General features: G+C 34.1%; 1 protein-coding gene across 2 annotated transcripts in view; it reads left to right on the top strand.

The window, feature by feature from the left end:
* The window catches only part of LOC111153399 (KIAA1109 ortholog), a 197,955-nt gene that overhangs the window by 106,979 nt on the left and 73,078 nt on the right, over nt 1-17,898 (top strand). Inside the window, exons 43-49 of one of the 2 annotated variants that reach the window (XM_022512417.1) lie at nt 1,443-1,618; nt 4,668-4,843; nt 10,580-11,286; nt 11,682-11,927; nt 12,419-12,512; nt 14,355-14,405; nt 17,666-17,872. In XM_022512417.1, the coding sequence (XP_022368125.1) occupies nt 1,443-1,618; nt 4,668-4,843; nt 10,580-11,286; nt 11,682-11,927; nt 12,419-12,512; nt 14,355-14,405; nt 17,666-17,872 (1,657 nt within the window). The remainder of the gene's footprint in view (nt 1-1,442; nt 1,619-4,667; nt 4,844-10,579; nt 11,287-11,681; nt 11,928-12,418; nt 12,513-14,354; nt 14,406-17,665; nt 17,873-17,898) is intronic. The other variant, XM_022512407.1, reaches the window with a different exon arrangement.

Genomic DNA, 17,898 nt, shown 5'->3' with positions numbered 1-17,898 from the left:
GAAAAAATGTGAAGAATATGGCATAATGTGCCTATAATAAAGAAAATATTTTAGTTTATACAGATTCCACTGAGATATAATAACTAACATTCTTTTACTCTTATAGTTACTTAAATAATTAAGCCTAAAGGTGTACTAAGAGGAATAAAATAAGATTTTGCCTTTGAGGAGGCAGTGAGGACAGTTTATTCATTTTTTTTAAAGATTTTATTTATTTATTTGACAGAGAGAGATCACAAGTAGACAGAGAGGCAGGCAGAGAGAGAGAGAGAGGGAAGCAGGCTCCCTGCTGAGCAGAGAGCCCGATGCGGGACTCGATCCTAGGACCCTGAGATCATGACCTGAACCAAAGGCAGCGGCTTAACCCACTGAGCCACCCAGGCGCCCGACAGTTTATTAATTTAAAATAATGCATATAAACAGCAAGAATACTGGCAGGGAATTCACCAAGAAATGTTAGTGGCTAGCTGCAGAAACATAAGTGGTGCCAGCCTTCATTTTCTGTTTTTTCTTTTTGGGGGTATTTTTCCAAATTTATTAGATAAATATAGTCTTTTTTTTTTTTTTTAGATACATATATTCTTTAAAGAAAAAATTTTTTAAAGAATATGTGTAGTAGACTTTGATCCTAGGTACTGAAGGCAGCTGAAATTAGCCCATGTGATCGCTATTTGCATCACTAGCAAATTCTATTCATAAAGAAAATGTGATATTATGAAATGTGTTTATAAGTGACTTCTCACTCAGTCCTTTGTTTTGCTGGTATGTGGATCACTCTTGAATCTGGAACTGATCCTAATTATGACTGCATTCTAATTCTTATCATTGGCTCTTAGTTGAAGAAGGTAGAAGGACAGTGTTTCTGCCAGCTCCCAGAACTGTTCTAGCCCTAGTCTTACTACTGCAGTTGAAATTTTGAGAAAACCAGAAAAGAACATTTCATCTTTATCACAGATCCTTTGCCTGGGGGAGTTAGAGGATAAAAGGAATACAGAGGAAAGAAATGGTGCCATTTTATTTTTGTTCTGCCTCAGGAAAGATAATTGGGAAGAAATTTATATGTAGGACTCTGTGACATCTGTGAATTTTGCCCTGCTGCTGTCTGTAACTCTGCTCCTCAGTGCAAAACTGATGAGAGAGCAAATGCTTTTGAAGGATCTTCTGGCCAAAAAATTCTCTATTTTGAACTGACTGGCTCTAATACAGACTTCATGTATGAGGATGACTGATATTTTCTGAAATTTTAGTTTAAATTCATTTTTATTATTAAATCATGTCTGTAAAATGACCAAAAAGTGGTATGTTTCTTACCTTCATTCAGTTTAAATGGTCTGGTAATACTGCTGTAATATGGGCTTCATAAGTTTACTTTGCTGTGCCCTTTTATGTTGTTTCTATTTCCTCATAATTCAGATTTTACTCTTGAACATTTACTCTGTTAGGTGTTGCACCCAATCTTCCTACAATACCCTCAGCCTCAGATTTCAACACCGTCTTGTCTAGTGACCAGAATACTTTGGATGGAACACATTCTCAGCATAGCACTAGTCAGGATGATGTGGCAGGTGTAGAAGAAGCCAACCAAGGGTTTCCTGCTGTGCAGCTTGCTGATGCACAGGTGAGCCAGTCTGTTTGTCTGCAATTATATTAACTCCTCATTAGGTAATTCTTAGCAACTGGAACCATCCAGTCATATCCACCTTGGAATTCTAGTGAAAATCTTTTTTCTGTGCTTGTCTGTCTAAAGTCTTCATGCAAAAATGGAGGAGCCTTTTAAAAGTACATGGGTTAATTACAAAAGCAAATTTAGCATCTATAGATAGATATGCATTAAACAGAAGAGTGGTATATAATTAGTTGTCTCATATAGTAACATTTTTGTTATATGGAGATACAGATTGGCTAAATAACATAACTAGAAAGCTAAATTTAATCCTGTCCTTTAGAAGGCTGTGTTAAATGTTACGTTAAGACTTCACTGAGGGAGCGGTTAAGAAGCCCTGAAGATTTTACAGCAGAGGAAAACAAGTGACTTGAACTATATATGTAAAAATATTATATGGGTAGCAATGTGTTAAATGGATTGGATTAGAGACACTATAGGTGAAAAGATAAGTTATTGAAATAGTTCACATAAGTGGTAAATGAAGCTTTTAACTTAGATGGTTGTGGCTTTGATAAGGTAAAAATGGCAAAATATGGAGGTCTTATTCAATTGATTAAATGTAAGAGTGGAGAGCAAAATCCTTTGAATTGTATATTTTAGTCTGAGTGATCACAAGGCTACTGAGTGAGTGGGACCATGGGTATTAAGAGATGTTATTTTTTCAGGATGAGGGAGACTCCACCATATTTGCATACTTAGGAGAAATTAGGAAGGCCCCGATCAGAAAAAAGAAAAAAAAGAAGGGTAAACTGATAGAGCAGGATTTAGAGAGGATGAAGAGTGTTGGAATTTAGAGTCACTAACAGAGAAAGATGTTTTAGACAGAAAAAATTACTTTTTTCCTCTGAGAAACTAAGAAGGCAATAAGGACAGTTCACAGTTATAGAGGTAAGTTTGCAGATTGATAGCTTCAATTTTCTCTTATAGTAGAAGGTAATTTATGTTAAGAAATGTGTCAGGCACTTTTAAATTTTCTTGAGATTTACTTCTCCAGTACATTGGAGTAGCTTTTAGGGACTTCATTTTTTTATTAAAAATAAATAATATAATAAAATAATAAATTAAAAATTAATTAATTAAAATTAAAAATAAAATAATTTATTTTATTTAAAAATAAATAAAATAAATAACCTTTTATTGTTGTTTTGGCCTATAGATTACATTAATTATAGTTGTTAGCATTCAACACATATTTTTAGAGATAATTATATTGTTTTGTATATAAGATTCTAAAATCTACTAGAAACATGAATATTAAATAATTCAGTAAAATGCTCTGTAAGATGATTTAGATATGTGTACAGGTTGGCGTGAATATGAAAGAGAGCTTACCATAGACTCCCTAAAAGGATTGCCAGATGTGCTGAGAGCCTTGTTAAGAGTTTAGGTTAGTGTTAGGGTACCAGTGAAAGCAATTATATAATTTCCTTTCATTGTTTCTAGCAGCTCAGGTATAGGAGTATAAGAAGATTGATTCAAAGCAGATGTAGCAAGAAAAATAGGTGATAGGAAGTTGCTAAAATGGCATTTAAGCCAAGATTGTGGGGGGGAGGAAGAAGTCACATAACTTTGGAACTGAAGTGTTGGTTGAGTTATCTCCATGGTTAAAGAAGTCATTCAAGATGATAAATTGGGATTGAAAAGAAAAAGAAGAAAGTAAGTCAAAAATCAAAGTTTCTGATAGGTATGGAGGATTAACAAGATGGGGGATAAATAAATGACAAACATTAGAAAAGATGGAGGATGGTTTGGACCCTTGAAGAGGGAAAAGTTTTTCCCATTAGAATGAAAGGGGTAAAACCCGAGAAAGAATATCCCAAGCAAGTACATTGGGAGAGGGAATTTCTCCCTAAGTTTCCACTCTAGTGTATAATTGTTGGAGTTCTCTGTTATAGGCCATTTGACCTTCATAAGAGTAGCCTGTCTTCCCAAGCACAAACAAATGAGATGACCTAGAGATAATTGAACATGTAGACTTAGGTCTTAATACATAAATGGCACCTATCCATTTTAATAGTATCATTTAACTTTCAGAAAAAGATCACTAAGGGAGATGTACAGTGAAAGGATTATAAGAGGTCCAAGGGCAGTACTGGATAGCACCTATATTTTGAATGTAGAAGGAAGAAAAGGAACTATGCAGCAAAGAATAAGCAGAGTGATTATAGTGATCAACTGCTGAACACATACAGTTGCTTCTCTTTGGGTTACCTCTTCATGACTACAAAATCAGTTAATAAGAGGTGTAACCAGAGTGATCTATTTCCATAAGCTTGTATGGTACTTACAATATAAAGGAAGGTTTTGGGGGTTTTTTTTGTCAGAAAATAAATATTAAATGACTGTTACAACCAAGTGATACTATTTAAAAAGAGGTCAGATGTTCCTAATATTACATATGAAATATTTTTAATATTAACATAGGAAGGTGATAAACCATTCTAATATACCATATTTTTATGGAAACACAGTGTATATTCATACCTTTTTTATTTTTTTAAAATATTTTATTTATTTATTTGACAGATCACAAGTAGGCAGAAAAGCAGGCAGAGGGAGAGGAGGAAGCAGGCTCCCTGTTGAGCAGAGAGCCCAATGTGGGGCTGGATCCCAGGACCCTGAGATCATGACCTGAGCCGAAGGCAGAGGCTTTAACCCACTGAGCCACCCAGGCGCCCCTATTCATATCTTTTTTAAAAGCAAGACATAGAATGATTTAAATTAGTTCACAATTTTATTTTCCTTGTCCTTTCAGACACTTAGGCAGGAGGGAGGAATCTTTGTTCTTATGATTAATTTGAGGATGAGTTGCACATAATGGGTGTTGAAAAATACTGTTAAGTTTTAAGTACAATTAGAGTTATATTTATTACACAAGTACTTTTTTTATCACAGTACAATATTGATACATGATATATGTATTGAGGTAGGGTAAGAAAAAAGCCACAGTAAATGATGAATTATAAATTAAGCTAATTAATGAATGTGTTATGTCTTTTAGGTTGTTTTCAAACCTCTTCTCAGTCATACAGGGATTCAGTCCCAGGATGCAATGCCACTCTGCTACCGAATGTACTTCGGAGAACACCTTTCATTTTCAGGGACTTTGGACTGCCTTAGAGCAGATATTGTGGATTCGGACACAGCCAAAGAGAGAAAAGGCAAAAGAGCAAGAAGGTGTCTTGTGTTATTGTTCTTTTTGTGTAGAATGTTGTATACAGGTTATAACATCTTTTTTTAACTTTATTTTCTTCTAATGCTAATGAGAGTAATTTTAATATCTAAAGTACATTTGTTATATATATCCTCAGAATTTGTTTACTGTTGCAGTAGCTGAATTTTTAGGATCTTATGCATTGTAATTTTACATATTTTACTTAAAATTATTCCTAACTTCCATTCTGAGTCAACTTGCAGTATTTTCTGTTAGAAACAGGGTAGATTATCTACACATTTAATGCAATTCCTATCAAAGTACCATCCATTTTTTTCAAAGAAATGAACAAATAATCCTAAAATTTATATGGAACCAGAAAAGACCTCGAATAGCCAAAGCAATATTGAAAAAGAAAGCCAAAGTTGGTGGAATCACAATTCCGGACTTCAAGCTCTATTACAAAGCTGTCATCATCAAGACAGCATGGTACTGGCACAATAACAGACACATAGATCAATGGAACAGAATAGAGAGCCCAGAAGTAGACCCTCAACTCTATGGTCAACTCATCTTCGACAAAGCAGGAAAGAATATCCAATGGAAAAAAGACAGCCTCTTCAACAAATGGTGTTGAGAAAATTGGACGGCCACATGCAGAAAAATGAAATTGGATCATTTCCTTACACCACACACGAAAATAGACTCAAAATGGATGAAGGATCTCAATGTGAGAAAGGAATCCATCAAAATCCTTGAGGAGAACACAGGCAGCAACCTCTTCGACCTCAGCCGCAGCAACACCTTCCTAGGAACATCGCCAAAGGCAAGGGAAGCGAGGGCAAAAATGAACTATTGGGATTTTATCAAGATCAAAAGCTTTTGCACAGCAAAGGAAACAGTTAACAAAACCAAAAGACAACTGACAGAATGGGAGAAGATATTTGCAAACGACATATCAGATAATGGGCTAGTGTCCAAAATCTATAAAGAACTTAGCAAACTCAACACCCAAAGAACAAATAATCCAATCAAGAAATGGGCAGAAGACATGAACAGACATTTCTGCAAAGAAGACATCCAGATGGCCAACAGACACATGAAAAAGTGCTCCACATCACTCGGCATCAGGGAAATACAAGTCAAAACCACAATGAGATATCACCTCACACCAGTCAGAATGGCTAAAATTAACAAGTCAGGAAATGACAGATGCTGGCGAGGATGCGGAGAAAGGGGAACCCTCCTACACTGTTGGTGGGAATGCAAGCTGGTGCAACCACTCTGGAAAACAGCATGGAGGTTCCTCAAAATGTTGAAAATAGAACTACCCTATGACCCAGCAATTGCACTGCTGGGTATTTACCCTAAAGATACGAACGTAGTGATCCGAAGGGGCACGTGCACCCGAATGTTTATAGCAGCAATGTCTACAATAGCCAAACTATGGAAAGAACCTAGACGTCCATCAACAGACGAATGGATAAAGAAGATGTGGTATATATACACAATGGAATACTATGCAGCCATCAAAAGAAATGAAATCTTGCCATTTGCGACGACGTGGATCGAACTAGAGGGTATCATGCTTAGCGAAATAATTCAATCGGAGAAAGACAACTATCATATGATCTCCCTGATATGAGGGAGAGGAGATGCAACATGGTGGGTTAAGGGGGTAGGAGAAGAGTAAATGAAACAAGATGGGATTGGGAGGGAGACAAACCATAAGTGACTCTTAATCTCACAAAACAAACTGAGGGTTAATGGGGGGAGGGGGGTTGGGAGAAGGGGGGTGGGGTTATGGACATTGGGAAGGGTATGTGCTATGGCAAGTGCTGTGAAGTGTGTAAACCTAGTGATTCACAGACCTGTACCCCTGGGGATAAAAATATATGTTTATAAAAAATAAAATTTAAAAAAAAAAAAGGAAACAGGGTAGAAGTTATATTGAGAGTATGGCCATGAGAAACAAATACACAGGAATGCTAAATGTAGCATGGTGAAAGTTAAGAACCATCTTTTATCGTCATTATTTTCAGGGATAGTTCTTTAGTTTCCTTACTGTTTGAATAGGAGGTATTATGCCCATAATAATATTTGATTAATCTTTTTGTGAACATTAAATTTTACTTTGCATGGGTCTTGCTGATGTAGCTAGGAATAGTAGAATATGGATATAGGTGGCAATTATGACAAGAGGTTTTTGCGACATTCTTGGTTTCATCCAATTTAGGTTTTTGCAGGGTGGTAAATTAAAAGTAAAATGCGCATGTATCACACATATAACTAAGTGAAATATGTTTTCCATTTGAAATATTCTATTTAAAATTTTAAATAATTTGACAAAGTAAGTTTAAACATTTTTATGGCAATTATTAATAAAAAATATAGCTTTCTCAAATTTTATTTCAGGTCTAGATCTCCGAGGATTTTCTAATGACACAGGAACATGGAAATTACCTTGTCTTTTCTGTTAAATATAAGACAGTCACTGCTTTTCATAGTAGTGTCGCACCATAACAATAACTGGCAATCCGAAGCACCACAAAGTGACCTTAATGATTATCAAGAGTAGTGGGGGAAAATTACCTTTGTTTTGTGATCTGGAAAAAATGTTTGTTAAAACATTAAACATTCTATTACTGCTTATTATAAATGTGTAGGGAAATGAAAAATACAGTAAAACTAATACTTAGTACATTATAATTTAAAACATCAAAAACACTGAGAATTAAAGTGTCCTACTTCATTCTAAAATTCTCATCAAAGGATAGTTTGAATAGCCCTTGCCATCTTATTATATAACTTGCAATGCAGAAAGAGCATCCTTTATGTACCTTGGCGTAATGCTATACTCCATTCTAAGTACCGCTGAGTTTCCAATACTTTTTCCTTTGTACTTTTAATGTGATGAAATACCATTATGAATTCCTTTTACTATGAATTTTTTTCCCAGCATCACTTCTCTGGGATATTGCCATCCTTTTTTTTTTTTTTTTTTTTTTTTTTTTACAGCCACTTTCCTCTTTATGCCAATAAGTTTGCCTTCACTGAGTTCCTCTAGCTGTATATCTATAGTTTCTACAACAGTAGAAGTATCAACATTTCCGCAGTTAGCTATTTCTTCTATAACTCCATTTACTTTTATTTTAATTTCACCACCGGCATTATCATTTTTTTTGTTTTGTTACTGCATTTTTATCTTTGCTGTCCAGTTCCCTTTTGATTATCAATTTTTTAAAAAATGTCATGTGGATTTATCATGAGGAGGCAACACAATTACAAGCTTTACTGTCTGTGTTTGAAATGAATAACAAATGTACATTGACCAGTCACTGACATACATAATGTGATTGGTTAATGATCATGGTGTCCATCTGTTATTTACATAGTGATTTGTGGACTGAAGAGCTAGCAGCAAGTTTGTACTTGATGCAGTTATTCGCAATACATTTTAGTTTAAGATTTAAACTATGTTATTAGGAAACTGGTGTTACGTAACTGAAATCCATTCACATTGGAATCATCAAATTCAGACTCCAAAACATTAATACGAACTTATACTCCCTAATTACAATTAAAAGCTCTGTGCTAAACTTGTATTTCTATTTGCAATAGCTGACTTTCATATATATATACACATACGTATGTACAGTGTATGTGTCATCAGTAGATATAATTAATTTATACATAATTAGATTATATGTATTTGAATAATTATAGTTACAGCCTACTTATTGGCTTACTAAATGCTATATAATACTGCCTGCCGCAGACTAGAACTTCATCTGATCTGATACTTTATGTTCACAGAGAGGTTCTTTGAGTGACTTCGAACTTACTGCATTTGATCTAGCTGAACTTAACATTCCTTTTCTTTTTCTACTACTACATCAGTTCTGAGTACTCTACATTCTTATTACTGGTCCATGGTTAGCTTTTATTTCTCAGATCTCCTATTGTTCCACCTTAAACTCTATTTATTTGGAGATTTCTGCCACAGTACACTTTTCCTGGTCATTAATTTCAGGTTTTTTCCCCCCAACATTTGGAATGTTATTCATTCTGCTAGTTACTATACATTATTATTGGGTTATAGTTTCTTGTGCAAACATATATATCCCATCCTGTAAAGCCAGGACATTAAATCATTTAGCATAGGTTCTGGCACGTAGAAGTTTCTATTAACATTAGTTTCCTCATATCTTTGCTATCCCTAGACAAGATAGTTGAACATAATAGGGACTTAATAAATATATTTTTTTAAATGTTTTTTATTTGTTTGTTTGTTTTATTTGACAGACAGAGATCACAAGCAGGCAGAGAGGCAGGTAGAGAGAGAGAGGGAAGCAGGCTCCCTACCGAGCAGAGAGCCTGATGTGGGGCTGGATCCCAGGACCCTGGGATCATGACCTGAGCCGAAGGCAGAGGCTTTAACCCACTGAGCCACCCAGGTGCCCCTAGGACTTAATAAATATTTTTAAAATTTAATTTTAACTTTGGCTCTATGGTGCCCACACCAGCTCTTTATCTGTCTGGCAACTTTTGTCATAAGTGACTGCTTCATTATATACCACTGTTTTTTCCTCCTTTTACTTGAATCTCCTCTCTTTGAGACTTTCTTACTTCCCTTATGTTTTCAATTCTTGTTTTTGTGATTGTGGATTATTTTAATTTCTTTTGAGCCTTCTTTCTCCTGTCCATTCTTATCAAAATCCAGTCTTTCCTTCTTTAACTACAGATTGTAGTCTTACTATGAGCTTATACATTTTCATGGATGATACTCCAAAGTAAGGTTTTTCTTAAAACAATATTCATTAAAGAATTATTATTCTCTATAAAATCTTTAAGTTAAATTGAGAACATCAAAGCAGCTTCTGTTTCTTTTTTCTGTTAGAAAAATTTGACTTACGTGACTATACATTCATATTGTACATGGAAGAAGAAGGAAAAAATAATTTTTTTTTCAATTTTGTGGCCTATAGTTTGTTGTTATTGGCAGCTGGTTTACAGAAATCTGTGACAGTTTGGCTTTTAAGTATCAAAATTGCCTGTAATATTCCTATATGAAAATTTTCAGATAAGCAGGAGGATTTGCCCAAATAATTTTCATAGTTTTTTAATGTGCATTTTTCATTTTTTCCAGTTGTATTCCTTCCCACTTTCATTTTGGCAAAGTAAGCTAGTAGGGTTTCATTTTAAATAGCAAATTAATTTATATAAATGCAGTGAGATTAAATTTATAAACAGTATATTTAACAGATGGGGAGAGGATGTTTAAGGGAGGCACCCTAATTGACTGATAATTGACTTTAAATTCCATTACCATTGGAGTGTACTACCATATTGGCAAGGAAAAATGTTTAATTACTTCACTGAAATAATTACCATAAATCTGATTTTAACTAGTCAGTTATGGAATAAGATCAAGAGGGAAGTTTTTTTTTAATTTTTTTTTAAAGATTTTATTTATTTATTTGACAGACAAAGATCACAAGCAGGCAGAAAGAGAGAGAGAGGAGGAGGCAGGCTTGCCACTAGATCAAGAGGGAAGTTTTAAGGCCTAGTTTCCAACATATAAAAGGTTGGCCTCATGAGAAAGCAAATTCTACTTGATCTCTTGTTTAAAATTATTTAAATGTTTTTAACATGTTTTACCTTGGAGGTTTCTTTGCTAACAAACTAATAAAGATTGTGCATCTCTGGGAAAAAGGAAATTAAGTCTTGACATTTTTTTCTTTTCTCCTCATTTTTAGGCAAGGTCATGTGAATCTTCCTCCACTTGAGTTCAAACCAGCATTAATGTTGGAAACCTTTAGCATCAGTGCTGTTGTAATGGAAAAGTCAGTGTGCACCCCTCAGAACTCTACCAGTGCTCTTTCTTTTCATGATCTCAACAAACGGTATTATAATACCTTTCACTGTAACTTTACTATTTCTTGTCAGTCAATAAGCCAGCATGTAGATATGGCTTTGGTTCGTCTTATTCATCAATTTAGTACAATGATAGATGACATCAAAGCAACTCAGACTGACATTAAACTTAGCAGATATACAGCTGGATCAGCTTCCCCAACACCTACCTTCAAAACCAGAAAACATCGGGATTTTCGCTCGTCTGACTTCAGCCGCAGTTCTAGAGGAAGTCTGAATGGTGGCAATAGAGTAAACAATGCAAAGAACAAACGGACCAACAATGACAATAACAAAAAGGAATCTCGAAACAAAAATTCATTAGGAAGATCTGAAAGAAGAACTTCAAAAGTGTCTAGGAAAGGTTCAAAAGATGTGGTGGACCATATGACTATTCATATGGATGACTCTGATTCAATTACAGTGTCAGAACAAAGTGAGCCTTCAGCTGAGTGCTGGCAGAATATGTATAAATTACTTAATTTCTATTCACTTATCTCTGATCCAACAGGAATATTGGAGAAGTCTTCAGAAACATTTGGACCAGCAGGTAATGGAAATCTTTATGTTTGAAAAATGTCTTTTTAGAACAGCAATAATACTAAAATAGACAGGTTGTTGATCATGTTTTCTTAATGTTATAAGTAGATAATTGAAATGCCAAGAAAATTGCCAGTCATCCATGGAGAGAAGACAGTAATGGCAGTCAGATAATGCACCACCCCATTTCCTGTCCTTCCATACACAGTTTGGTCTTAAAGATTCAGGCATACCTGCTTTCAAATATCTATTATTTTACTGTCCATATGATCATGGGAAAATGTTGAAAAATTTTAAAAATCATTTTGGTGAGTAAGAGGGCTGTTTTGGAATATGAAGAAAGGTAAGATGGTGTTTGGAGTGTTCTTTGATTTTACATTCCATATGTTTTGTTTCCTTTTAAAGGAGTTCGGAGCCCTACAGAGCCGACATGTAAAGTTGTGTTTGAGAATGAACAAGACAGTAATAGTTTGACGAAGACACAGAGGAAACGTAGCTTGGTGACTTCTGAACCTCAGCATGTTACTCTAATAGTGTTTGGGATTGGCATGGTGAACCGCACACACCTGGAGGCGGACATTGGGGGGCTAACAATGGAATCAGAACTCAAGAGGATCCATGGTAGCTTTACACTTAAGGAAAAAATGAAAGGTAGGATGACGTTCTAATGCTGTAGTTCTACGTTTCTGAAAAAAGCCGATGCCTCTAGTTATAAAGTTCCTACTTGGCAGTTTTTCTTCAAAAAGTGAACTTTCCCATTTATATGGATCAGGAATGCTGCTTTATATAGTTTCTTTTCCTATTTTAAAATTTTCCATGTTTAAAAAAAAAATTTTTTTTCCATGTTTTCCATACCAAGTATTACTTCTGAGATTTAAAATGCTATTAGGCTATTTAATACATGAATGGCATATTAAACTATATTTGTCATTATTCCAATTTGACATATAAGATGTATATATATATGATGCATAGAAATAAAAAAATTTTAAGTAGTTCAGAAATAATTTAAGTTTTATTATAAATAAAACTTCTGAATTATCTTTTATCAATGAATGCATAATGGATAAAATGCAACTTTAATACAAAGTACAATTATTTTATTTCCAGATTTCACATAATTCTTTTTTCTTACTTTTAAGATGTTTTACATCAAAAGATGACTGAGACTTGTGCCACTGCTCATATTGGTGGGGTTAATATTGTGCTGCTTGAAGGGATTACACCAAATATACAGTAAGTGTGTCAATTTTTATTACTTTCTTAAAACTGTTTATTACAGTTTTATAGAAAACTTAAAATTCATTGGATGAATCCCATACATACTGAGTTTTGAGATGTGTGTACATTATGTTACCAGATACTATAGTTCTGTCATTAAGAATATCACCAAATGAAATGTTTTAGAAAAAGAATTTTTTCCCTTTCTACAATTTGTTTACCCCCACACCCCTCAAAAAAATTAACTCCAGGAACACTGTAAGATCATATAACAAAAAATGATTATAATGCAAACTTTAGTTAAACATACAACATGCAAAAGCTTACATAATTCAAATAGTTAAAAATTTTAGTCAAAGAATACAGACTGTCTCTTGATTTTAGGTTAAGTAATCATTACTCAAATTCATGCTGGGCTTTACTATATCTTGCCATTTTTCATTTAAAGAATTTAATAATAAGGCCTATGAGACTCTTAAAATAATATAGGTAAACTTTAATAGTGAGTATACCATACCTTATCACTTTTCTTTTGATTCTTTGCTCTTAACCTTTTCTTTTTAAGTCCTCCTCTTAGATCTATTCTGAATTGAATTTAACCATTAACTTTTGTTCCTACGCTTGGGAGTATATATCTGAATTCCTAACTTCCTTTCATTGGAGCAGCTTTGATAATTTAGGTCAGATTTTGAGAATATGCTGTTTCTTAATGTTATAACTAGTTAATGTTCTGTCATCTTATAGTGAATCTGTCATACTGAATACTGACTAAATAGAAGATTTTGTTCACCTGCATAAAAATTAAGTATTAATCATGTATTGACTAGTAACAGTTCTATTGATATTTTGAACAGGGGTGATGTGATAACTGTCTTAGAGAACATTTCCTTGAAATGGTTCATTAAGGCTTGCTGGGGTAGTTTGGAATTGTAAACCTGGATCCAAAGAGTATATTTCATTATAGCTGCCTACATGGTCCAGATCACATTTCCTAAGCAGTCTGGAAAGATGAGGAAATTATAGTAGTTATGACAGACAAGATCTTTTCTGATAATTCAGTGTGGGAGTAGGGGGATTATGATGCAGTAATTGCAATCCTAACAAGGACCTGTTGTGAGCCAGGAGCCTTACATAGATTTAATCCTAATCCGAATCCTGTGAACTGGGGTGGTTTTATCCCACTTTACAGAGCAATAAATTGAGATTCGGAAAGATAAAAGTGTGTGTCTAAAGTACTTAAAATCCTACAGTCAGAATTGTTGTCTGAACCTGTGCTTCTGCTAAATGTCACTGCACACCTTCAGTTCCATGGTTCCTTCACTGGCTCTAAATTGAAAGTACCATGGCTACTTTAACTTTTGCAGCAAGTAAAACAAATTTCTCTAGTTGTCTCAGGTGTCATATTTCCTCTTTCCTCTTGAAACTTTTATCTCTATTATCTGTTATCTCTTAAGGGCTTCAAATAGTCTCTAGACTTGCAAAACATAGTATTTATAAAAACAGATTTTTAAAAAGTATTATATAGTTATATTTCTTGCCTTTGGGGGAAAAAAAAAAAAAACAAGTAAAGTTCCCTTAACTTTTTTTCTGGAAAAATAAAAGTTATTAATTATTCAGTGCCAAAGTCTAGAAGTGTTAAGATGTTCTGGATTTAGTCTTTGGTTTTTCATTTCTGATTTCAGTTAAAAGGAAATGAATCTAAAAAAAAAAATTGAGAAGTTTCTTTGAGGGAAGATTTTTAAAAGTGGGAAATAATAAAAGCATTCCAGATGATTGATCATACTGTACTAATTTATGTATGAATGTTTATTTGCTTCCTTTTTGTTTTCCTGCTTTCTCTTGAATCTTCATCTATAGACTGGAGGATTTTCCTACATCTCCTACAAGCACAGCCAAACAAGAGTTTCTGTATGTCATATTACTTTTTTCCCCCCATGGGCTTTGTGATTAACATAGTATTGAATAGTTTTAAAGAAATATTTAGATTATCTGCATGGCTGTGAATGTATGTAGTTGTTATTTGGTAGCTTTGATGTAGATCCTTTTATAGATTAAAGTTTACTGACATTCAAGGAACACACATAGGTAAGGGCTACCTTTTGATAATTCACACTTTGTTTTGTTGAAAGATTTTAACACTAGTTATGTGTTACTTGTACTTTTTTTTAAGATACTTCACTGTTAAGATTTATATTTTCATAAATCCCTCTTAACATCTGATGTGATAATAGAAACTAAAAAGTTTCACTTGTGTATGAGTTTTCACTAATTACAAAAATAATTGTTAACACCTTAATATATGAAAGCATTGACACATCTTAACTATATAGTTTTATTAAGATGAAGAGAGTTAAAAGAAAAATAAGATGAGGATAGTTTACTACTCTGTTGACAGATTTTATGTATGGCTTTTACTATATGCGCTTTTATATTTTGAGTGGCTTGATTTGACCCAAATATATCTGATATGTTGTGGTAGTGATCTATACTGAATGTCAGTAATTTAAGTATCCGTTACATGAGTCTTTCATGGGGGTGGAGATAGAGTAGAGATAATGAAGCCCCAGAGTAAATCCTCAGATTACTCACTCAGTTTATAGAATAGCGAAGGATGGGGCCTGCATTTAAGACTCTATAGCCTGGACTCAGGAAGTAAAAGAAGTTGGGGAAAAAGTACTTGCCTCATTAAGCACTATAGTCATTGTAGCTGATCACAGTAGATCTATCAGAACCTTGTGAGGGTAAAATACCACTGTCAATGAATTCTTTAATAAGATTGTTTGGTCACTTGCCATGAACTTTTTGTGTATATGAGGCATGTCTAGGCTACATGGTGTTATAGTCTTTTCTTCAGAGAGATTTTGACCACTTCTTTCTTGTGTAAAAGTCTTATATACACTACATACCGTAGGACCTAGATTAAGTGACAACTCTCTTCAAGAATGAAATTATGAATAGGTAACTCACCTAACAGCTTGTAAACTTTAATTCTTCATTCTGGGTCTCCTTATGTCTTTAACACACATAGTTTGACAGGAGTTAATGTTAATCAGACATCCTCTGTAGTTTTTAGCCTGGTTTGATCAGGATAGGTCTATCATGTTGTCCAGCTAGAAAAACACTCACACTGTAGTGGTAGGCATCGTTTATACAGACTACAGCGTGAATGGGACCCTCTGGTGCTGGACAGCACAGAGCACCGGAAGTCCTTAACATAAGAATTTTCAGTGGAAATATCATAGTAGGATCCAAAATAAGAGAGCAGTCAGCCCCATTAGCTTTCCATTTTTACTTTTGCTGTATACCTGAAATTCCAGTGTGTTATATATGTGGTTATATAATTGAAAGTAATATTTAAGCAGACTTCTATAGATTATAAAGGTAAAAAACAGTGAGATAGGTATAGAATTTTACTGTCGAGACAACAAGATAGAGATTTTTGTATATTTAGTTTCATTCAGTAGATGGATACTGTTCACAAGTAAAAAGTTATTTGCATTTTAGCACCATCTGAGTGTTCTGGCTTATGTTGAAATTGAATTTAAAATGAAATCTCGGGGCGCCTGGGTGGCTCAGTGGGTTAAAGCCTCTGCCTTCGGCTCAGGTCATGATCCCAGGGGCCTGGGATCGAGCCCCGTGTCGGGCTGTCTGCTCAGCGGGGAGCCTGCTTCCTCTTCTCTCTCTCTCTGCTTGCCTCTTTGCCTACTTGTGCTCTCTGTCTGTCAAATAAATAAATAAAATCTTAAAAAAAAAAAGTTAAAAAAATAAAAATAAAATGAAATCTCATTTATGACAAAAGTAGCTTTATTTATTATAATATTTAAGAAAAGATTCCAAATTCAATAACTAGTCAGTATCCCGGAATCTACTTTCATGCTGGTTAGACCAATTTCAGAGATTACTTTTTTTTCTAGTCAGTGGATAGTCTCTGAAAAATTGTTGCCTTTGTAGAAGAAAACCATATAGTTCTCCAGTAATTTTTTAATATTTTATGTAATACTTGGATATCATTGTTTGTAAATAATCAACACCTCTGATAGAGCCATTATTATACTTCTCAGGGTTTATTTTAATATAAGTTAAATGTGATAAATTGATTGCTTAGATCCTTGAGACTGTACATAAATTCTCAGCAAATCCTCTACAGTCTAAGTAGAGATAAATGTATGTGAACCGACCTGTAGTTAATATGAAATTTGCATTTTATATGTTGTTTGGCTAAACCTATTTATTGTCAAGAATCCTTTGCCCATTTGAAAGACAATATCTATGTCTGAAGCTATTCTTTTACTAACTGGGCCCTCTGTGGCGCAGTTCATTGACATGAGCCTTTGCATTCTATACATGAAAACTGCTTCATCATGGCTTCTACATACATCACACATTATCTGTGGAATTCCACAGCTATAGTGGAGGGAGTCATTCCCCTGCTCTACTTCTTTCTGCTTATTGTTTCACAAAATTCAATGAGAGTCACCATGCTCAATGAACTGTTGTAGGCATTTTAAGCAAGAAAAGAAATCAAGAAAGATAGTATCTCTGCTTTATGTCTATGTCAGTAAAGCTTACTAATTTTTAACTAAGTTAATAGTTACTTATCATGAAATGGACTTCTAACATTTCTTTGACACTTGTTGAAAATTTAAAAAAATGGAAAAGATAAGTTAAATTTCTTCCTTCTTGTTAATTTCTTCCAACATATTAGATGATTGATGAATTCCTTTGATTAGATTCTAAGAAGTATAGCAAGTATAGTGAGTATTTTGTTAGATATTCAGCATCTATGCTTTTCTTAGTGGTTACACATATCCCTAAAAGAAGCTGGAGGCAAAAAGAGGAGTTCTGAATGGAGGAAAAATAAAGATGGAATTTTGTGTGTTGTATACATGTCGTATGTCAGTGTTCATTCTTTTACTTATAAGCACATACATGTTTTCTTCCATAAACTCTGTTAAGATATAGAATGGTTTTCAATGAAAACAATATAAAATAAATATATTTCAATGTTTTTATAAAATATTTCCTCAATATATGATTTAAATGCATGAAAAATCTTAAGTCATTTAGTTCATTGAATGATTTAAAAGCATTGTCTTACTCTTAAAATACTTTTTCAATATTTCTCTTTATTTGGCTGTCTTTTAATGCTCCTCCTTCTTTATTAATAGAACTGTAGTGAAATGTAGTATTGCCAAGTCACAAGCCCTCTATAGTGCCCAGAGAGGGTTGAAGACTAACAATGCTGCCGTGTTCAAAGTAGGAGCTATCAGCATCAACATTCCCCAGCACCCTGCCACCTTACATAGCATGATGGTTCGAAGTTCCCACCAACTATCTAAGCAGATCTCAGATCTTATCAGACAGCCTTCTACAGCGTAAGTTATTTCTTCAAGTTCTCTGA

The sequence above is a fragment of the Enhydra lutris genome, unplaced genomic scaffold (assembly GCF_002288905.1).
Source record: "Enhydra lutris kenyoni isolate GAN:26980312 unplaced genomic scaffold, ASM228890v2 scaffoldscaffold3, whole genome shotgun sequence".
Lineage (NCBI taxonomy): Eukaryota > Metazoa > Chordata > Mammalia > Carnivora > Mustelidae > Enhydra > Enhydra lutris.
Note: the sequence above shows the minus strand (reverse complement) of the source record. Positions and strands in the feature narration are given on the sequence as shown.